This window comes from Pongo abelii, chromosome 23, assembly GCF_028885655.2.
Source record: "Pongo abelii isolate AG06213 chromosome 23, NHGRI_mPonAbe1-v2.0_pri, whole genome shotgun sequence".
NCBI classification, from domain to species: Eukaryota; Metazoa; Chordata; class Mammalia; order Primates; family Hominidae; genus Pongo; species Pongo abelii.
Window position 1 is genome coordinate 50,456,474 of NC_085929.1, and position 22,780 is coordinate 50,479,253.

The window sequence follows — 22,780 nt, forward strand, 5'->3', positions numbered from 1 at the left end:
AATGGGGTGGAGGAGCCCGCATCTGGCACCCACGTGGCCTCCTTGTGACGGACCCACCCTTGCAATGTTGGAAAAGAAAGTTACAAATTTATTTTCCCAAGTTTCCCAATAGGCTTTGTTCTGTTAGCATCACATCTTTGGTCATTTGCAGATATAACTAAACTTTAACAGTATTTTTTTTCTTTTTTTCTTTTTTGAGACGGAGTTTCACTCTTGTTGCCCAGGCTGGAGTGCAATGGCACGATCTCAGCTCACCACAACCTCTGCCTCCCGGGTTCAAGCAATTCTCCTGCCTCAGCCTCCCAAGTAGATGCTAAGTGGATGCCAAGCCTCCCAAGTAGATACAGGCATGTGCCACCACGCCCAGCTAATTTTTTTCTATTTTTAGCAGAGATGGGGTTTCTCCAGGTTGGTCAGGCTGATCTTGAACTCCCAACCTCAGATGATCCGCCCGCCTCGGTCTCCCAAAGTGTTGGGATTCCAGGTGTGAGCCACTGCACTTGGCCAACAGTATTTTCTAATAACCAATATATTTCCATATACACAGATGTATACATGGGTATTGTGATTGTTATCAGGAAAAAATATATTAAATGGCTGATAGGATACCATGGACTTATTTTCTTTCTGCTTTTAAAAATTATTCAGGCTGGGTGCTGTGGCTCATGCCTGTAATCTCAGCACTTTGGGAGGCCAAGGTGGGCAGATCACCCGAGGTCAGGAGTTCGGGACAAGCCTGGCCAACATGCTGATACCCCATCTCTACTAAAAACACAGAAATTAGCCAGGTGTGGTGGTGGGCACCTGTAATCCCAAGTAGTGGGTTGGCGGAGGCAGGAAAATCGCTTGAACCCAGGAGGCGGTGGTTGCAGTGATCTGAGATTGTGCCACTGCACCCCAGCCTGGGTGACAGAGTGAGACTCTGTCTCAAAAAAAATAAAAATTAAAAAATAAAAATAAAAAATAAAAAATAAATTATTCAATCTTCTTTATTTTTATTTTTTTAATTACTAAAATTATTTTTAGTAGAAACAGGGTCTTGCTATGTTACCCATGCTAGTCTTGAACTCATTGGCTTAAGCAGTCTTCCTGCCTTGGCCTCCCAAAGTGCTGGGATTATAGGCATGCCTGGCCCCTCCACCTTCTTAAAATGAGCATTTATTTTATAATTTTTTCCAAGTGTGTATCAAGATAAGGAAATCAGGAAGTGTAATACTCTTATAGAAATGGCCAAGGCCTCCCCCTACACCTGTGCCTCAGATGCTACCCAATCCCGTGTTCTCTGCCCCTCCAGAAGGCACCCTTTGCTTAGGCCTCCCTCTATTCCTAGGCCACCTCTGGAAGTTTCTTATCAGCCTATGAATGCATTCTTATTTATTCTTATCAAATAAAGCCTTCCCTTTAATTTATGGCACATTTATGCTTTGGAATCCACTCTCAGGAGTAATCAGTATGTAGCATATTACACATCAGGCGGCAACATTCTTTTTTTTTTTTTTTTTGAGGCAGGGTCTCACTCTGTCATCCAGGCTAGAGTACAGCGGTGCAATCATAGTTCACTGCAGCCTCAACTTCCTGGGGTCCAGCCATCTTCCCACCTCAGTCTCCCAAGTAGCTGGAACTACAGGTGTGCGCTACCACACCCAGCTAGTTTTTTTGTAGAGACAGGGTCTTGCCATGTTGCCCAAGCTGGTCTCCAACTCCTGGGCTCAAGTGATGCTCCTGCCTTGGCCTTCCAAAGTGCTAGGATTACAGGTGTGAGCTGCCATGCCTGGTCCAACATTCTTCATTTGGTAAACAGCAAAACTTAGTGCAGAATATGAGCCTGATATTGTTTAAAAAAAAAAATGTGTGTGGGTGTGTGTATGTATCTTTGAGTGTATATAAAAAGACTGAAAGAGGGCTGGGCATGGTAGCTCATGCCTGTAATCCCAGTACTTTGGGAGGCTGAGGGAGGTGGATCACTTGAAGTCAGGAGTTTGAGACCAGACTGGGTGAAACCCCATCTCTACTAAAAAATACAAAAATTAGCTGGGCATGGTGGCAGGAACCTGTAATCCCAGCAACCAGGGAGGTTGAGGCAGGAGAATCACTTGAACCCAGGAGGTGGAGGTTGCAGTGACCCGAGATGCAGTGAGACTCCATCTCAAAAAAAAAAAAAAAAAAAAAAAAAAGACTATAAGGCTATATTATCAAAACCCTTACGGCAGTTATCATTAGACTGTTATTTGTAATTGTATTTTATTTGTCGTGCTTATATGTGTTGCCCAAGTTTCTATGGTGAACGGTATGCGTCACTTTCAGCATGAGAAAATAACTCCTAATAAACGTGATTCTTAAAGGACTCTCCCTGTCTACATCCTTTCCAAGGAGCCCCAATGTACCCTGCTTCCCTCACAGCCAAGCTCCTCTAGGACAGTCCTCCCTAGGGGGTTATGGCCTTGCTCCTTGGATGGCCCTGCCACAGACCGGGGGCTCTTTCCTGGGCACTGTGGACCAGACCCTCCTAGAATCCCTCTCCTTCCTCAACCCCAGACTCTCAGGCACCCCGTCTCCATCCTGGACACCGAGCTTGTCACCAAGGCCCAGCTGCAGCCGCTGTGCTGAGTGTGCACAGCCACCTCTGGGAAGGCTGTGCTCCCCCTGAGGACCTGGGTCCTCAGTCTCTGACTCTGGGGGGATTGGGGCCACCTACCCACCTTTTGGCTCCACTCGACACCAGCAGCCCCTCAAAATCAAGCCCTCCAGCTCACAGCACCTCAGCTCTGCAGCTCCCAAGCCACCTCAGCCTGGAACTGGGGACTCAGGGAGACCCCCTCGCCCCAACTCCAGCTGGTCCCAGCACTGCCTCTGCTGTCATCTCTGGAATCTGGTCTCTTGTCCCCAGCCCACTGCTGTCAGGGTCAGCCCTGGTACTTTCTACCTGGGTTGCTGCAGCAGCTTCCCTCTGGGGGCCGAGGCCTGTTTTCAGCCTTGGGCCCATCTGCCCTCCACGTTGCTGCTGGGCAAGCTGAGGCCCCGCCACACCCCCAGTACCTCCAAGCCTCCCCTGCCAGTACACCCCCTCCAGCCCCTGAAGCCCTGTCAGCAGCTCAGAGCCTTTCCCCGGAGTCACCCTGCTTCCTGAGTGGACCCACACTGCTGCTGGGCAAGCTGAGGCCCCGCCACAACCCCAGCGCCTTCCTCTGCCTCCAGACTCCCTCCCAGCAAACCCTCTCCAGCTCCTGCAGTCCCACCAGCAGCTCAGAGCCTCTTCCCTGAGTCACCCTGCTTCCCGAGGGGATCTCCATCCAGGGAATGCCCTTCCAGGCTCTTCTCACTGATTCACCTTCACTCCTCAGAGGTCAGGTGCTGGGTGATAGAGGCAATGAGATGAGCCCCTCACCTCAGGACGCTCAGCCCCTGGGAAGGTGACGAAAAAGGGCACCCCAAGGGGTGTCCCAACCTAATAGGTGGATGACTCCAGTGGGAAGATCCAGTCTCCCCTCCCCATGGCCAATTAAATTTGGGGTGTTTTTATTTGCTTTTTTTGAGGCAAGGTCTTACTTTGTTGCTCAGGCTAGAGTGCAGTGGCACAATCACAGCTCACTGCAGCCTTGACCTCCTGGGCTCAAGCAATCCTCCTGCTTCAGCTTCCTGAGGAGGTTTTGATTAAATAAATTAAAAGCTAATGTAATTTTTTTTTTTTTTTTTTTTTTTTTTTTGTAGAGATGGGGTCTCAGTTTTCCAGGCTGATCTTGAGCTCCTGGACTCAAGCAATCCTCTTGCTTCAGCCTCTGGAGTAGCTGAGACTACGGGTGCATGCTACTATGCCCAGCTATTATTTTTATTTTTTGTAGTGATGGGGTGTGTTTCCTAGGCTGATCTTGAACTCCTGGGCTCAAGCAATCCTCCTGCCTCGGCCTCCCAAAGTGCTGAGATGATAGGTATGAGCCATTGCACTCAGCCTGGATTTTATTAAGGAAACTAGCTTAGTCACTAAACTGCACTTGTACTTCTGATTGGACCAGATTAGCACTTTGTAAACCAGGTTTTCTGGGATGCTGGTTTCCTTGAAGATGTTTCTAGCTGGTATTATCATATAGGATAGGCTGAGTTATGCTGCATCAACAAGCAAAACCCAAAAGGTTTATTTCTCATTCGTGCTGTATGTCCAGCAGACGTGGCTGGGCTTCATTTTAAGTCATCCTCACTCCCAGACTCAGCCTGTAGCTGCCCCACCATTGGGGGATCGCTGATTGCCATGGCATGGTGAGAGAAATATGGTTCTTAAAGGTTCTCACCCAGAGTGGCACATATCTCTTCTGCTCACAATGTGTTGACCAAAGCAAGTCACATGGATGGCAGCAGGGAGATGCAATCCTCTCTTGTGCCCAAAAGAGGAGCACAAGAAATACTGTTGAATAGCATTGCCAGAGGCCACAGAAAAATCTCCAAAACCAAATCTCTATGACCCAATACATTCAAGAAATACTGGGTTAAAGAGAAGGAAGCCAGTATATGCACTGTGAGACTTCTCAGTCTTTATTATATACATTGTAACCATCACAGACAGCCTTTAATATATACATTTTAACTATCACAGACAGCCTTTAATATATTATATACATTATAATCATCACAGACAGCCTTTAATATATACATTTTAACTATCACAGACAGCCTTCAGTATATTACATACATTATAACCATCACAGACAGCCTTCAATATATTATATACATTATAACCATCACAGACAGCCTTTAATATATACATAACTATCACAGCCTTTAATATATTATGTACATTGTAACTATCACAGCCTTTATTCTATACATTGTAACTATCACAGCCTTTAATATATACATTGTAACTACCACAGACAGCCTTTAATATATTATATACATTGTAACTATCACAGATAGCCTTTAATATATACATTGTAACTATCGCATACAGCCCTTTGAGGGTAAAGCATGTGACTTTGTTTTCCTCCTGTTCCCTCTGCCATCCTCCAGGGCCTCACACACGATAGGCTCTCAAATATTGCAACCATCTTGCACTCTGCAGGGCAACCTCATGGCTTATCCTTTACAAGTGGCATACTCAGAAGAATAACGAGGAAGAAAGTGTAAGAAAAGAGGGCTGTTTGGGCAAAGAAAATCTGGTTGATTCGATGTTTACAGTGTGCCAGGCCCCATGCTTGATCTCATGAGGTCCTCAGACCTTATGCCTTAGGCTATCATTCCCATTTTACAGATAAGGAAATTGAGGCTCAGGGAACTGGCAGAATGAGGGAAGGGCAGGGGCCTGGCTGGTGCTGGGTTCTGTCTCTTGCCAGGCAAGAAGGGACATGTGGACTTGAATATTTAGCTCAGGGATGTTGGAGGCCTAGGGTGCTGCTATTTAAATGGAAAGGGTGTCGGGGTTTCTGGGAGGGAGTAAGGGGAGAAAAGAAAAGATGCTTCTGTTATCAGGAGGGAGTGGCAACGTGAGAGGATACTGAAGTTTCCTCTTTTCCTATTCTGTCTCGTTTCTTTCAATATGCTTATCACAATGTGTGGCTGATATTTATTATGCCTTTTTCTTTTCTATTCTCTTTTCTTTTTTGGGGCAGCGGAGCTGTTTTGCCACCAAAACCTAAGCCCATGGCCGTCTTCTTCACCGATATGACTGGTTCTCATGCAAGCACCTAGATGGCCCTCGCCCATAATTACTGGCTGCAGTTGAATGAATAGCGGTCATTATCTAGTGCCCACCGTGTGCCCGGCCCGGTGCCGGGAGCTTTGCTTTCCGTCTCTCACAGTAGGCCCTTTTAATCCAACCCCCGAGAAGGAGACATGATCATCGTCTTCATTTTGACGATTTTGAGTGGGGGTTCCAATGACTTGAAGGAAAGGAGCCAGGGCACCAATCCGGGTTTGTGTAGCAGATGCCGGTGAGACCCGACTACCGCAGCTCGGGGGTGGCCGGACCCAGGTCTCCCCGCTGAGTCTCGGGGATTCACCGGCGCGTGGGGACAAGCACAACACCCTCGGGTCGGGGTGCCAGAAGGGCTAAGAGCAGCAGGACTCGCGTGACACCCAACAGCTGGCCTGATCTCTTTCAGGCGCCAACGCCAGACGCCAGCCTCCCAGCGGACCCTCTCGCAGACCCACCTTCACTGCGCCCTCCACGCGCCCTCCACGTGCCCTCCCCACACAGTCCACGCGCCAGCAGCTTGGCGGATGTCAGTGAACGCTCTTCGCTTGCGCAGTCCGGGCGTCCTCTGCGTCCGTGTGAACATCCGGGTCACAGGCTCATAAGGACCAATGAGCGAAGGCACCGCGAGCCAGGGGGCGGGGAGAAGGCGGGGCATCATGGCCGCCCCCAGTGTTCCGCGTCCGGGGGCTTGTGGGAGTTGCCTTGACCTGCAGCTCCGCCACCGCGGACCCGCCTTCTGCCTTCAGCAGCAGGCGCTCTGTCCCGCCCGGGCAGCTCTGCGAGGCAGCGGCTGGAGAGGGAACCATGGGGACTGTGCATGCCCGGGTAAGAGGTCCAGCGACCCGCGGGCTGCGAGGCCTCTGGGCCAGCAGGGCAGACGGGCGCCGCGGGGAGACGCTCTCGTGGCTGCGCCCAGGGTTCACTGGGAGAGAGGGTGCCGAGGGTGCCGGGCTGGGTGGAGGAGGCCGAAAAGAGGTCGCCTCGGGCCAGCGAGTCTCGCAGACCTTCGAGCAGGAACCTGATAGGAGGGACGAGACTTGCTAAAGATCACTTGGCGAGTCAGTGGCCCAAAGGACTTGCGAACTTTCTGTGATGTCTTAGACCGCAGTGAATGTGCTCTTTCTTTGCATGATTTTAAGTTTTCTCTCTTTACTGGTCACTTCCAGCCTTTCCCCGCTCAGCCGCTGCTGGAGCCATTGTAGGCTCCTAGAGCAACAAGAATCCTTTGAAGTCTTCTAACTCAAACCTATCTAGGGGTCCTCTTTTCTCCTGTTTACCGTGCAAAAGACGGAACCGCTCCCTGCCTTACTTCCTGTTTTAAAGTGGAGGTAGTAATAGTACCTACCTCGCCTGGCTTAAAAGAGAATTAAAAGACAATGCATGTGAGTACTTGGATGCCTGGCGCCTGACTAACTATACTGGTTGCCAAACTCCTCTCGTTTATCCTAATCTTAAATAAGGGCCAGATAATGAGTTACTTCTCCAAGGTCACATAGTTACTGGTTCCAAATGGCCTAAAACCTCAGCTTTCCTGAGTCTCAGCCCCAACACTACTTTTCTACTGCAACTTTGATTGCTTCACTTGACCTGCATAGACGTTTTGAGTAGTTCCCCGTTAACTTCCAAAAAAGTTTAGCACAGAAGTCGCAGCCTGGCATCTATAATTGGACTTAACTTCCCTTTATATGTCTTTCATTCAGATCAAACACCGTTTCTCTTCTGACATCTCTTTGTGTAACTGTAATAGGTCTGTTGCTCAGTGTGCTCCATAAGTCAATACACTGAGACACTGGGTTGCAGCAGAGAAAGAGTTTCAATTGCAGGGCTGCTGAACGAGGAGATGGGAAAAGAGAGGAAACCTCAAATCCATCACCTTCAGGAGTTTGGACCTCATGTTTTTTCTGAAGTGTGGAGATCCATAATTGGTGGAAGAGTGAAGGGTGAAGTTATGGGACAGGGAGATGAGGAAACTTCTCATGCTGATTCTGTTCCTCTGTTGGGGGGAGGAGTCTTCAAACTGGTTGGCAGTTTCAACTGGTTTTGCTGGAATTCGAGATCTGAAAAACATCTAAAGCAACTCTTAAGCAAAAGCCTTATGATTCTAATTTTAGAAATCCTATCTGTAAAATCAGTGGGGATGCAAATAGTATCTGTGATTTTTGGTTACTAGCAAGTAAGGTCAGAGTGCAACCTGAGGTCTTCCTGCCATCTTGGCGCCTGTGGAGGCCTGCTGGGAGCAGGACTTCTGAAAGGAAATATGTCTGGAAGGCTGTGGTCCAAGGCCATTTTTGCTGGCTATAAGCGGAGTCTCCGGAACCAAAGGGAGCACACAGCTCTTCTTAAAATTGAAGGTGTTTATGCCCGAGATGAAACAGAATTCTATTTGGGCTCATGTATACAAAGCAAAGAACAACATAGTGACTCCTGGCGGCAAACCAAACAAAGCCAGAGTAATCTGGGGAAAGGTAACTCGGGCCCACAGAAACAATGGCATGATTCGTGCCAAATTCTGAAGCAATCTTCCTGCTAAGGCTGTTGGACACAGAATCTGAGTAATGCTGTACCCTTCAAGGATTTAAACTAATGAAAAGTCAATAAATCAATGTGGATTTGTGCTCTTGAAAAAAAAAAAGGCAACTTGATTAATGGTTAATTGTAACTACATTTCTTTTGAGATGGAGTCTCACTGTATTGCCCAGGCTGGAGTGCAATGGTGCAATCTCCACTCACTGCAACCTCCGCCTCCCAGGTTCAAGCGATTCTCCTGCCTCAGCCTCCCATGTAGCTGGGATTACAGGCGCACGCCACCACACCCAGCCAATTTTTGTATTTTTAGTAGAGATGGGGTTTCACCATGTTGGCCAGGCTGGTCTTGAATTCCTGACCTCAAGTGATCCTCCTGCCTCAGCCTCCCAAAGTGCTGAGGTTACAGGTGTGAACCACTGCGCCCAGCCAATTATAACTACATTTCTGTCTAGATGTCCAGAATTCTTTTTTTTTTTTTTGGTTGAGACAGAGTCTCACTCTGTGCCCAGGCTGGAGTGCAGTGGTGTGGTCTTGGCTCACTGCAAGCTCTGCCTCCCAGATTCACGCCATTCTCCTGCCTCAGCCTCCTGAATAGCTGGGACCACAGGCGCCTGCCACCATGCCCGGCTAATTTTTTGTATTTTTAGTAGAGACGGGGTTTCACCATGTTAGCTAGGATGGTCTCGATCTCCTGACCTTGTGATCCACCTGCCTCGGCCTTCCAAAGTGCTGAGATTACAGGCGTGAGCCGCCGTGCCTGGCCTCTGTCCAGAATTCTTGTTAGCCCTGTGAGGATGGCTTCATTTGGACCGCACTATTGCACTCCATTCCCCCTCCCATCACCTGTCTTCAGCATCGAAATATTCCCATCTTTTACAACTCCGTTCTGAAAGTTCTTTATCGCCCCCGCATTTGGATGGGCTTCCGCCTTTCCGTGCCGTTTCCTTTGGTGCCATTTACATTTTGGCTTGTTTTGGGTCTTTGCATTTTCGTCTTATCCTTTGATCCTAAATTTCTAGATGTAATGGTAGGAACTGCATCTTCTTGGCTTGCATCCCCTGTGGCATCTTGAACAAAGTAATCACTCATTATTTATTCAGCTCATATTTATTGATGGCCTGCCATGTGCCTAGCACTGTGATAGGTACCAGGGATACAGGGAAAAAAGTATCTGCCTTTGTGGAGCTCTTTTTTTTTTTTTTGAGGTGGAGTCTTGCTCTGTCACCCAGGCTGGAGTGCAGTGGTGCCATCTTGGCTCACTGCAACCTCTGCCTCCCGGGTTCAAGTGATTCTCCTGCCTCAGCCTCCTGAGTAGCTGAGACTACAGGCGTGTGCCATCACACCTGGCTAATTTTTGTATTTTTAGTAGAGATGGGGTTTTGCCATGTTGGCCAGGATGGTCTCAATCTCCTGACCTTGTGATCCACCCACCTCAGCCTCCCAAAGTGCTGGGATTACAGGCATGAGCCATTGCGCCCAGCCTGTGGAGCTCTTTTTACATTAAAATTGCTGCTTCTTTGATGAGTGTATTGAGAAAAAATGTTTTCAGTTCTTTTATTTGACCTTTTCATCCCACTAGCCAGTGTCTTTCAGACTTTTTGATCAAGACTCAAACAGTAAGAAAACATTTGCCATTTACCACCTAGTACTCATGCTTATGTCAAACAAAATTTTGTGCAATAATACTTATCATTAATATGTGTTATGTATTGTTATATTTTCAGTTTTCTTTCTTTCTTTCTTTTTTTGTTTGAGATGGAGTCTTGCTCTGTCTCCCAGGCTGGAGTGCAGTGGCGCGATCTTGGCTCACTGCAACTTCTGCCTCCTGGGTTCAAGCGATTCTTCTACCTCAGCCCCCTAAGTAGCTGCGATTACAGACAGGTGCCACCACACCCAGCTAACTTTTGTATTTTTACTTGAGATGGGGTTTCACCATGTTGGCCAGGCTGGTCCTGAACTCCTGATCTCAGGTGATCTGCCTGCCTTAGCCTCCCGAAGTGTTGGGATTACAGGCGTGAGCCACTGCGCCCAGCCTGTTGTTATATTTTCTGTTGGATTCTAGTCTATCTCACTTTAAAGGTGCTGTTCATAACTCATTCAATTTATTTCATGTCCCATACCCACTGCCTTGCACATGGTGCTCAATACACACTTATTGACTGACTGGTAGACCGATCTGCTTAAAGGTTAAAGGCTACATCCAAATATTTATATTTTTTTATATTACACACACACACACACACACACACACACACACACACACACACACACACTTTTTAATAGAAACAGGATCTCACTATGTTGCCCAGGCTGGTCTCAAACTCCTGGGCTCAAGTGATCCTCTTGCCTTGGCCTCCCAAAGTGCCCGTGCCAGGATTACAGACATGAGCTACTGTGCCTAGCCCAAATATATATTTTAGCACATTTTACCAAACACTCACCCCATGCCTATTCTTCTAGGCGTAGAATTTATAGGATGTACATTCTGTGAGGGTGAGGTTCTTATAAGTCCTTGTCACATAGTGGGATCTTAATATTTGGTGAAATGAATGAATCTCTTAGTAACACAGTTACTAATATTTTGATTAAAGTATATTTACAGGGTATTAATCCTATAATGACTTTAGGGTTTAGAGATAATAGAAAAATAGATGTAAGATGTATGAATAGGTGTAAGAGGTTGTAACTGTGACACTTCAATGATGTCATCTCTTGAAGTCTGGATTTTAGATTAAAGAATACAGATGGGCCTGGAAGATCTTTGGTGAACCTTGTTTCGTGCTTGGAGATTTTAGAAAGTGCAGTGGAATTTTTTCAGCATAATGGGATATAAACCTTTGCCCAGATAAAGCATTTTTGCTAGGCGTTCAGATTAAGATGAGTATGTGCACATAATCTTACTTTGTTCATATTTTTGGGAAATATAGTAATTCCATTTTGAAAATATTGCACAACAAAAATGAAAGGACAACGATGGGAAATTACCCATTCTTTGCCTAACGTGATGTTCCTCACCCACAAGGACCCAGTCTTGGTCACTGCTGTGAACCCAGCACCCAGCACACAGTGAGCTTTCAGTACTTATTTGTTAAATGAAAGAACGGAAAAGTCGTTCATTCCCCATTCCACAAATATTTATTGAGTACTTCCGAGGTGCTAGGGCAGATAAAAATAAGAAACAGGCCAGGCGCAGTGGCTCACGCCTGTAATCCCAGCACTTTGGGAAGCCGAGGCGGGTGGATCATCTGAGGTCAGGAGTTCAAGACCAGCCTGACCAACATGGCAAAACCCCGTCTCTACTAAAAATACAAAAATTAGCCAGGTGTAGTGGCACACACCTGTAATCCCAGCTAGTTGGGAGGCTGAGACAGGAGAATGGCTCGAACCCAGGAGGCGGAGGTTGCAGTGAGCCAAGATTGCGGCATTACACTCCAGCCTGGGCCACAGAGCAAGACTCTGTCTCAAAAGAAAAAAAGAAACAGAAGGGGTACCTGTGAAGGTCACAGACTTCAAATATCAAGAAGTGTCCCTGTGAGAGAGGAACTGATTCTCCCTAAAGAAGCCAGGAATGGCTTGCAGGAGATGACGTTAAGGTGGATCTTGAAGCTTCACAGGGGCAAGTTATTCTGGAAGAGGGGGCAAGGTATGCAAAAGCCTGAATGTGCGGGTGGAGCAGGTGGTGGAGATGGAAACTGGAGTAGCAGATGCAGGCCTTACGGCAGAGTTCCTTGTGCCCTGCTAAGGAATCTAGATGGATGCTCTTCCTGTAAGTACTTCTGAGGATCATCAGAGTCTTTTAGGCAAGGTCCTGGAAAGGGAATATGATACTGGCAGGTCAGTTACCTTTCCAGGGAAAAGTGGATAGTAGCCCAGAGGCCCCACTGCTCCATATTTGCAGATGTTAAACACACACTTTAAAAGTGCCTAATTGTAGAGAATTCTTGGAGCAAGGAAATAGTCAGATATTGGTTCACATAGTTTTCTCCAAACTTGCTGATTTGTAAGAATCGCTTGGTGCCACACTAGACCTTCTGTGTGCATCTCTAAGAGGTGACTGGGAATCCTCGTGTGGTTAAGCATGTGTCCCAGAGATTTATGGTCAAGCAAACATAAGGACAAATAAGAATAGAATAAATAGTATATGTTACATATGTAAGTATATATAATACAATGTATACATAAGTATATTTATTTTTATTTTTGAGATGGAGTCTTGCTCTGTCACCTAGGCTAGAGTGCAATGGAGTGATCTTAGCTCACTGCAACCTCTGCCTCCTGGGTTCAAGCGATTCTCCTGCCTAACCCTTCCAAGTAGTTGGGACTACAGGCACACACCACCATACCCGGCTAAGTTTTGTATTTGTTTAGTAGAGATGGAGTTTCACCATGTTGGCCAGGCTGGTCTCAAACTACTGACCTAAAGTGATCTGACTTCCTTGGCATCCCAAAGTTCTGGGATTACAGGTGTGAGTCACTGTGCCTGGCCTATTATTTTAAAATAGAGACGAGACCTCATTATGTTGCCCAGCGTGATCTTGAACTCTTGGGCTCAAGCAATCCTCCCGTCTGGGCCTCTCAAAGTGCTGGGATTACAGGTGTGACCCACCATACTTGACCTTTCTTTATGTTTTATTTTTACTATTATTACTATTTTTAGTAGAGATGAAGTCTCCTATATTGTCCAGGCTGGTCTCAAACTCCTAGGCTCAAGTGATTACGTGTGTGTGTGTGTGTGTGTGTGTGTGTGTGTGGGTGTGTATGTAATATTATGTTTGTGTAGATGTTTCTCAACTATACCCCAATAAACCCATTGTAAGTTGAAATGTAAGTTGAAAATGCATCTAATACACATATCCTACAGAACATGATAGCTTAGCCTAGCCTACTTTAAACGTGCTCACAACACTTACATTAGCCTACAGTTGGGCAAAATCATCTAACACAAAGCCTATTTTATAATAAAGTGTTGAAGATCTCATGTAGTTTCTTGAGTACTGTAAGTGAAAAATCAGAATGGCTGTGTGGGTGCTCGGAGTGCAGTTCCTCCTGAACGCATATCACTTTGGCATCATTGTAAAGTCAAAAAACTGTAAGTTGAAGCATTGTAAGTCAGAGACTGTCTGTCTTAACTATATATAGATATATAGAGAGAGATAGATAAATAGATAGATATAATGTCTTCCTGGAAATATTAGACGAGAAACAGCCTACGGAAAGCTCATTCAGAAGTTGCTTTAATATTTTGAGGTAATATCAATTCAGATTGTAGAAAGAGACTGCTTTCGAGTCTATTTTATGAGCATATGCAGTTCCCTTTAATGTGAATGAGACTTTCTGAGATGAAAAAACGTGTCAGGGTCTACATAAAATGTTTTCTTAGTAATCTGGTTTGTCAAGGTAGCTATCCTAACTTGTACAATTTTAATTCTAAAAATTAGGATGCTTTCTATAACAACAGGAGAGCAAATTATTTTCCTTTTTTTCCCTGATAAATGTCTTTGTGGCATTTTATTTTTAAATGATTTTTTAACTTCCATCGGGCCTCAGATGTCCAGAATTAGGTTGGTCATAATCCTTCGTTCATGACATGTCATCATGGATTTGTGCATGACCCTTTTGGTTAATTTTTGTTTGTTTGTTTGTTTGAGATGGGGTCTTGCCGTGTTGCCCAGGCTAGTCTCAAGCTCCTAGCCTCAAGTGATCCTTTCTCCTTGGCCTCCCAGAGTGCTGGGATTACAGGCATGAGCCACCACACTACCCCTGCCCTTCCCTGTTAATTAGTTTTTATCTTTTATTTAGTGACCACCAGTGAGTTAACCACCAAGCCAAGAACTTGCTCATTGGCAATAGCTGACAGCACCTTTGTACTCCCTGGTCCCTATTCCTGCCCCTACCTCTACTTGAAGGGAACAACTACTGAATTTTCTGGAGCACCATCTAAAGACAAAACTCAAAGGTAAGTGTGTGTATATATGTGACAAAGTCATTTATCTGTGGTCGCTCCCTCCCTTTCAGAGTTTGGAGCCTCTTCCATCAAGTGGACCTGATTTTGGAGGATTAGGAGAAGAAGCTGAATTTGTTGAAGTTGAACCTGAAGCTAAACAGGAAATTCTTGAAAACAAAGATGTGAGTTTTCTGTTGATGGTCTTGATATAATTGTTAGTAGAAACATTCACTTCCATACACCACTAGGGAGATGTAAAGGAATTAACTCGTTTCCGTGCCTTTATCAAAGAAGAGTTTGTAACCACCTACAACTAGAAAGACTGATGACTCTTAGAAAAACGGTTTCTATTTTTAAAGAAGTAGCTTTTCCTTGGTGATTTTTATGTGGGAGGTTTAGACAAACACACTTTTGTATTTATGACAAAAACCAAAAATATATCAAGGACAAACTCAAACTATTCTTAAATTTATATTTCCATTCCCTACTCCCAGAAAAAAGACTGTGGGTCTCAAATGAAATTTTTCCTAAATTTATTACCTTTGAAATTTAAATACACTTTTCCGTTCTTGAAGAGTTTACTCTCTAGTGAGACTGAGAGGTGAGGGCCAATGTGAGTCAGCATTTATTGTGCATTCCTGAAATCCCTGCAGTGTCTTTAGAAGATGCATACAGTTTTGTTTTTTTTTTAATTTTTAAATTTTTTTTGAGATGAAGTCTCATTCTGTCACCCAGGCTGGAGTGCAGTGGCGCAATCTTGGCTCATTGCAGCCTCTGTCTCTTGGGTTCAAGTGTTTCTCCTGCCTCAGCCCTCGAAGTAGCTGGGACTATAGGTGTGCACCACCACACCCGGCTAATTTTTCTGCGCATAGTTATTAAGTCAGGGGTCATGGCCAGCATTCATTCACAGGCCAGTGCTCAGGGTGTGTGTTGGGAAGGACAGAGGGGTTGTCTGTGGACTCACCTGGTCCTGGGCGATCTGGCTGGAGAGAATTTGTAGCTCTTGTTTACAGAAAGTACAGACCCAGCAAAGGCGAAGTCACAGTGACCAGTTTTTTGAAAAGATGTGAAAGATAGTAAAGTCCAGAAGTAAGAAGTGTGGGTTATTAAACTTGAAGAAAACCTTGACATTAATTAAACCTTGACATTGTCTTTAGTCTTGACACCTAATCTCTTTGCCTTGTGTCATACCTAATACTGTCCCTGTGTGACTTTTAGGTGGTTGTTCAACATGTTCATTTTGATGGACTTGGAAGGACTAAAGATGATATCATCATTTGTGAAATTGGAGATGTTTTCAAGGCCAAAAACCTAATTGAGGTAGGTATGGTCTCTATGTGGTGTGCTTTCCCAGTCTCTTCTGAAGAACTTGTAAACATCCCCATGTGAAACCACAGAGCACCCTGCCCCTGGCCTCTGTGCTGGAGATCTGCCTCGTACCCCACAGGGAGCCTTGGCACCCCCAAGCTGGACCCCCTGAGTTCCTGTGGTGCCTCCTACACACTCCATGTATTCGCATTTGCCTTTTCCTCCTGTCTCTTATCCTGGACAAAGAAGTGTCTGTCCTCTCGTGTTCCTCATAACTCTCCCAGCGCCGTAATGGGAGCCGATGGGGTTAGTGCACAGCCGTTCCCAGGCACCGTGCTAAGTTCCTGAGAGTGTACTCTCCCTTGCCACCCCTGTGGGGTGGGTGCTTATCTGGGACACACTGCCTGTCTCCTCAGGGCCCTGGCTCTGTCTGTGGAGCAGTCTCCTTCCTGCACTGCACCCCGTTTCTCATCTCCACTGTGGGTTTCCTCTGCCTTTCTGCCCGTGGGACCATATTGAACATGCCCAGACAGAGGTCACCAGCAACTTCTTCATGGCCGGGTCCAGCTGGCTCCTTTGTCTTCATTTCACTTGACCTTTCAGCAGCAGCAGTGTTTGGCACTGTGGACCATTCCCACTTTAAAAAAAAGAATCTTTTTTCTATTTTTTTTAGATAGGGTCTTGCTCTGTTGCCCAGGCTGGAGTGCAGTGACACGATCTCAGCTCACTGCAACCTGTGCCTCCCAAGTTCAAAGGATTCTCGCACCTCAGCCTCCCAAGTAGCTGGGATTACAGGTGTGCACCGCCACACCTGGCTAATTTTGTTGTATTTTTAGTAGAGATGGGGCTTTGCCATGTTGGCCAGGCTGGTCTTCAACTCCTGGCCTCAAGTGATCCACCTGCCTCGTCCTGTCAAAATGCTGAGATTACAGCCTTGAGCCACCGTGCCTGGCCAAATTTGTGTTTTTAAAAAATTAAAGTAACATGTAAGCACAGTAAGAAGGAAGTATAGAAAATCAAATGGTACAGAAGGGTATTGAAATGAAAAGGACAATTTTCCCTACCCCGGCCAATCCCAGTCGGCTCTCCAGAGGTAACGTGGCTAACAGTTTCCTACATATGTTGTACAAGTGTATAAACATGTATGTTCCTTAAACAGTAATGCCATTCTCTACATTTTTTTTTCTTTTCTGACATAAATTATGGAGATCTTTTCACATCAGTACATACCAGTCTGTTGGCTGTGTGGTACCTCGTTGTACACACTTTCTAACTTTTTTAAATTTTTTTTTCTGAGACAAGATCTTTCTCTGGTGCAAGTCCTGCTCAGGCTGGAGTCTAGTGGCGTGAACACAGCTCACTGCAGCCTCAACCTCTTGGGTTCAAGCAATCCTCCCACCTCAGCCTCCTGAGTAGCCAGAACTACAGGCACACATCACCATGCCTAGCTAATTTTTAAAGTTTTTCTGTAGAAACGGGGTTTTGCCATGTTGTCCAGGCTGATCTCGAACTCCTGGCACAAGTGGTTCTCCCAACTTGGCCTTCCAAAGTGCTGGGATTACAGCATGAGCCACCTCACCTGGCCCTCTGCATTTTATTATAAACAGTTCTCCATCGATGGGCATTTAATTTTCACTCTTACAAACAATGCTGTACTAAACATCTTAGTGTGTCTTTGTGTACATTGACTGTGTTTTAAGATAAATTCCTGGAAGTGGGATTCTTGGATCAAAGTGTGTGCACTCTGCAGTGTTCACTGATGCAGCCGTATTGCTCTACAAAGAGATAGCACGAGTCCACTGTCTTTTTTTTTTTTTTTGAGTTGGAGTTTTGCTCTTGTTGCCTAGGCTGGAGTGCAGTGGCGCTATCTCGGCTCACTGCAATCTCCGCCTCCTGGGTTCAAGTGGTTCTCCTGCTGGGATTACAGGTGTGCACCACCATGCCCGGCTAATTTTTTGTATTGTTAGTAGAGACGGGGTTTCACCATGGCCAGGCTCGTCTTGAACTCCTGACCTCAGGTAATCCGCCTGCCTCGGCCTCCCAGAGAGTTGGGATTACAGGCGTGAGTCACCGCGCCTAGCCCACAAGTCCACTGTCTTACAGCAGTCCATGAGACGGTCTCTTTCCCAAAATTGGGTTTTATGACAATTTTTAAATTCTTGCCGTCTTGTTAGAAGAAAAATGCCATCTCATTGTTTTAAATTGCATTTATTTAATTATGATTGAGATCCAGCATTTTTTTTTTCTGTTTATTGGTCATTCATATCTCTCTTGTGAATTAACCTGATGTCTTCCGTCTTCCACTAGGTCGCTCAGCTTTTGTTGATTTGTAATAGCTCTTTGCATATTGAAGAAATGATTGCTTTGTAGCCTCTGCTGAATGCACCTGTCCTGCTTTGTTATTTGCCTTTTGAATGTGTCTGTCCCTCTTCTTGCGCTTGCCTCTTCCCTGGGCTTTGGTGGCCATTTTCCTGGGTTGCTTTTTCCATCTCATCACAGTCATTCTCAGGCTCCATTGTCGGCTCCTTTTCCCTGTGAGCATCCTTAAGTGTTGCTTTTCCACAAGGATCAGTCTCCTAGGTGATCTCATCCACATCCCAGGTTTCAGTTACAGCCTGAATGCGGAGGGCTCCCTATGCTCTATTTCTAGCCAGCTCCTCTGTGTCGAGCTGTAGCCCTGACTATGCAACTGCCGACTCAACGTTTCCTCATGGCATTGCCACAGCTGTCTCCAGCTCCATGGGGCTGAGATCTGAAGTTGTCTCTTTTCCATCTGTCTGCCCTGCCTGTCTTCCCATCTCTATTCCTGACTTCTCTAATGGTGTTCAGCGCTAGCCAAGTGCTAAGCCCCGAGCTGCAGTTTTAGAGCCTCTTTTTTCTTCTCATGCACTCTACATAGGCAGTGGCAGTGTCCTCTGGCCCCTGCCTGAGAAATATCTCCAGGGTCTGTCCTCCCCTCCAATACCATGGCCCGCACTGGGCCTGCCTTCACCCTAGCCCCTGAGGCTGCTGCCAGAGTACCCCCTGCATCCTTCACCTGCAGGCTTCTCCCATCTGGGCAGAATTCCGCATTCATCTGTGTGATCTGTTCTTTCTCACAAGGAAATGGGATCCTTTCTCTCTCCTGCTGACAGTTCTACAGTGACTCCCTTTCACCTGCAGGGTGGAATCTCAACTTTCCTTATCACTTGAGGGCCTTTCCTTCTCTGTGTCCTCAGCACTCTCCCGCCTTACCTTCCTTCTACCTGTCCTTCCAATAAGAATGGACTCCGCGCATTAGAAGGAACTGCTGTTGACAATGAAGAAAGGACACAAAGTTGAACATTTCTAACAGTGGTTAGAGATGGTTAGAAAGGCCAGGCATGGTGGCTCATGCCTGTAATCCCAGCACTTTGGGAGGCCGAGGCGGTTGGATCACCTGAGGTCAGGAGTTCGAGACCAGCCTGGCCAACATGGTGAAATCCTATGTCTACTAAACATACAAAAAAAAAATTAGCTTGGTGTGCTGATCTGTGCCTGCAATCCCAGCTACTCAGAAGGCTGAGGCAGGAGAATGGCTTGAACCTGGGAGGCAGAGGTTGCAGTGAGCCGAGATTGCACCTTTGCACTCCAGCCTGGGCAACAGAGTGAAACTCCGTCTCAAAAAAGAAAAGAAAAAAAGAAAAAAAAAGAAAGTAAAGAAATGAATAGAAAATTGAAACACCACAAGAAGGCGTGCGTTTCTTCCTCAAAGGGAGATCTGAAAAAAAAAAAAAAAATGAAAAGGCATGCAGACACACGTGTCTTTTTTTGCCAGACATAACCACTATTCACAATTGTGATCTCTTCCAGCACAACGTTCTAGGCTGTGTGTTAGGTTTGTGTATCTGTGTTATTCTTGTTGTTTATACAAAGGGGATTATATGATGCACGCTCTTGATGCCAAGGCTTGGTTTTGCACTTGTGAATGGGCATTTTTGTTGCCCTTGTGGTGCTTTTCCCTTCTGTCGTGTTGCTGGTCTTGGTAGTGCTCTCTGCTCAGTGATGTGACTTAGCACTGAATGGTAAACTACCAGCCTTGCCATGTGGCTGCCATTTTCTGTTTCTGTGTCTTAGAAGAATATATTCCATGTTTTTTTTTCCCCATTTTATAGGTAATGCGGAAATCTCATGAAGCCCGTGAAAAATTGCTCCGTCTTGGAATTTTTAGACAAGTGGATGTTTTGATTGACACATGTCAAGGTACATATTGTGGTGTAGTATCTTTATAATTCCCTTTCTGTCCATCACAGAAAAGCTGTTTTTGTGGCCAGATGCAGATCTGGGCAGCAGAGCACCCCTCCCTGCTGTGTAGAACCTGAAAGTTGATCAAACGGGTAGTCCTTGAGTTAGCAGTCTCAGGGAAGGGACTGGATTTTTTGTTTGTTTTTGGAGAGGGGTCTTGCTGTATTGCCCAGGCTGGTCTGGAACTCCTGTGCTCAAGCGATCTTCCTGCCTCAGCCTCCTGAGTAGCTGGGATTACAGGTGTCGGCCTGGATTTTTGTATGAGGCCGGGGAGAAATGGTGAACTTTGAAGATACTGTTGTGTAAAGCCCTGGACTGCACAGGGGCCTGAGAGTGACTCTGAAGGAGGGGGCCAGGCTTCGTTTACATAGCCCAGCCCAGCACTGTGCAGACCCCATCTCAGTGTATGCTTTAAAAAGAGGAGGGAATCCAATTTCCATTTTAGTTTTTGCCCGTTTTCTTGTTGTTGTGTGATATTGGGCATGTCTCTCAACATTTATTCTTTGGCTAGTGAGCACCTGCTTCGAGGCCAGCCCTGTGCAGGCCCCAGAGGGAGACACAGCAGCACACAAGGCGTGGTCTCCTCCTGACGGGCTTTGGTCATAGCAGCACACAGGGTGTGGTCTCCTCCTGAACGGGCTTCGGTCAGTGGGGCTGAGTTGGAGGCAGACCAGTAAGTGATGGCAGCACAGTCGCTATGCTGTGCTGTAAGAGGCTGAAGGAGGAAACAGTTCACCTGGCCAGGGCATGAGAAGGGGATCAGAGAGGGTGTCCCCGAAGGGGCGATGTCTGAGCTGAGACCTAGAAGATGCATCTGAGCGAGTATGGGGAGAAGGGCTGGTAGTGAGGTGGGGTGAAGAATATTCTGGGGACAGAGATAACACTTATCAGGCCCACGCCAGGGGAGAGTGGCTCGCTGGGTGGACCACAAGTGTAGGAAGAGCTGGAGTGCAGGTTGGGGGAATGGAGTGCTGGAAGACAAGGAAGAAAAGCCGTCAGGAGCCCAGACCATGGCGGGCCTAACACGGCGCGGCAGAGTTCCCACTTTAGTCTGAATTTAGTAGACACCATTGAAAAATAAATATTTTGAATGAATCTGTGAATGAGTAACTCTTCAGAATTGAATGGGGGGTAATTTTGAGAAGGCCTAGATGAGACAGTATAGGAAAATGCTTGCAAAAAATAAGGTGCTAGATAAACTAAGGACATTTTCATTATTTGGAATATAGTTTCAGCCAACACTAACAGAGACCTAAAAGAACAGTGGCTTAGACAAGAGAGAAGTCTCCATCTCTCCACACAGCTGGGAGACTGCCAACGGCTGGTGTGGTGCTGCGTTCCCTGAGGTCACCTTGGGCTGGCGTGGTTTCCCGTGGTTCCCTGGGGTCACCTTGGGCTAGTGTGGTGCCTTGTTCTCTGACGTCACCTTGGGCTAGTGTGGTTTCCTGAGGTGACCCTGGGCTGGTGTGGTGCTTCGTTCCCTGAGGTCACCCTGGGCTGGTGTAGTTTCCCTCCGTGGTGTCTTGTTGCTTTGTCATCCCTAGGGTCCCTGAGTCCCTCTGATGGCTGAACACCGTGTCCTCATTCCAGTATTGGAGGAGCACAGGAGGTTGAGAGGGCTTACCCCTCCCTTTAAGCACCTGTCCTAGGTGTTGTACACAGCACTGCTCTCATCCCATTGGCCAGGACTTAATCACTTGGCCACACCTAGGTGCAAGGGAGGCTGGGAAGTAAAGCCTAGGTGGCTAGGTACTCTGCTAAAAATCAAGAATTCAATTACAATTAAAACAGAGGTTCTCAGGCTGAGCGTGGTGGCTCACGCCTGTAATCCCAGCACTTCGGGAGGCCGAGGCAAGTGGATCACGAGGTCAGGAGTTCAAGACCAGCCTGGCCAAGATACTGAAACCCTGTCTCTACTAAAAATACAGAAATTAGCCAGACGTGGTGGCGTGTGCCTGTAGTCCCAGCTACTTGGGAGGCTGAGGCAGGAGAATCACTTGAACCCGGAAGGCGGAGGTTGCAGTGAGCTGAGATTGCGCCACTGCACTCTATCCTGGGTGACAGAGCAAGACTCTGTCTCAAAACAAAAACAAACAAACAAACAAAAACCAGGGGTTCTCTGAGTGTGGGCCTGGACCAGCAGGGCTGCTGTCACCCAGGAACCTGTTGGAAATGTGATGCCACTGAAGCAGGAACTCTGGGGGTGGGGGTGGGGTGGGGCCAGCGGCCTGTGGCAGATGAGCCGGCCATGTGGTTCCAATGTGTGCTCAAGCTGGGGAACTACTGGACTAGTGAAAGGGAAGAGATAGTGGGAGACAACCTCTCCACACCTGAGTCCTAGAATACTAACAGTAGTACCCGTGCGGCCCTGCAGGAGGTGGTTATGTACATGGTGCCGTTGGATCCTCACAGAACCCTGGTGAAGTGTCATTATGATTAAAAAATATATATAGGTCGAGTATCCCTTATCCGAAATATTTGGAACCAGAAGTGTTTTGCATTTTGGATTTTTTTGGATTTTGGAATATTTGCATTGTACCTGTGAACATTCCTAACCCCAAATTCCGAAATCCAAAATGCCCCAGTGAGCATTTCCTTTAAGTGTCGTGTCGGTGCTCAAAAAGTTTTGGGTTTAGAATACTCAACCTGTATTTTCCAGCTAGTGAAACCGAGGCTCAGAGAGGCTTAAGTCACTTGCCCAGGGCAAACAAGTGAGTGAGATACTTCCAGTACCCGAGGCCCGACCCACTACCTGGGATGCTTTTCTAGGGGCGAGTTTTGTTGGAGGCATTTGCTTTTCGCTCTCTCCTGTCCCTGTTGTAAGCGTGCCCTTGTAGGTGGTCAGCGGGTCCACCTCTGCAGAGGCTCTCCACCCAGGCTGCACGTTAGGATGACCTGGAGCTTAGATGACTTAGGGCACTGAAGCTGCTCCGTGTGGACTGTGATGGTGGATCTGTGTCACCGTAGCTGGCAGCAGCATGTGTGACCCCTCATGTAAACTCTGGACTTGAGTAAATAATTGGTGTATTGGTTTATCGGTTGTGACAAATGTACCA

General features: G+C 46.7%; 1 protein-coding gene and 1 pseudogene across 6 annotated transcripts in view; both read left to right on the plus strand.

The window, feature by feature from the left end:
* Positions 1-6,318: 6,318 nt before the first annotated feature.
* The window catches only part of SAMM50 (SAMM50 sorting and assembly machinery component), a 51,425-nt gene continuing 34,963 nt past the window's right edge, over positions 6,319-22,780 (plus strand). For 5 of the 6 annotated variants that reach the window (XR_010139540.1, XR_010139541.1, XR_010139542.1 and 2 more), the window contains exons 1-4: positions 6,342-6,508; positions 14,225-14,335; positions 15,372-15,473; positions 19,595-19,682. Coding sequence is in view for 3 of the 6 variants with exons in the window: in XM_063723104.1 (XP_063579174.1) it covers positions 6,488-6,508; positions 14,225-14,335; positions 15,372-15,473; positions 19,595-19,682 (322 nt within the window). In the remaining 3 variants the exon portion in view is untranslated. Of the gene's footprint in view, positions 6,509-14,224; positions 14,336-15,371; positions 15,474-19,594; positions 19,683-22,780 lie in introns of all 6 variants that reach the window. The other variant, XM_002831240.5, reaches the window with a different exon arrangement.
* Positions 7,072-14,002, plus strand: LOC129052740 (large ribosomal subunit protein eL33-like; annotated as a pseudogene).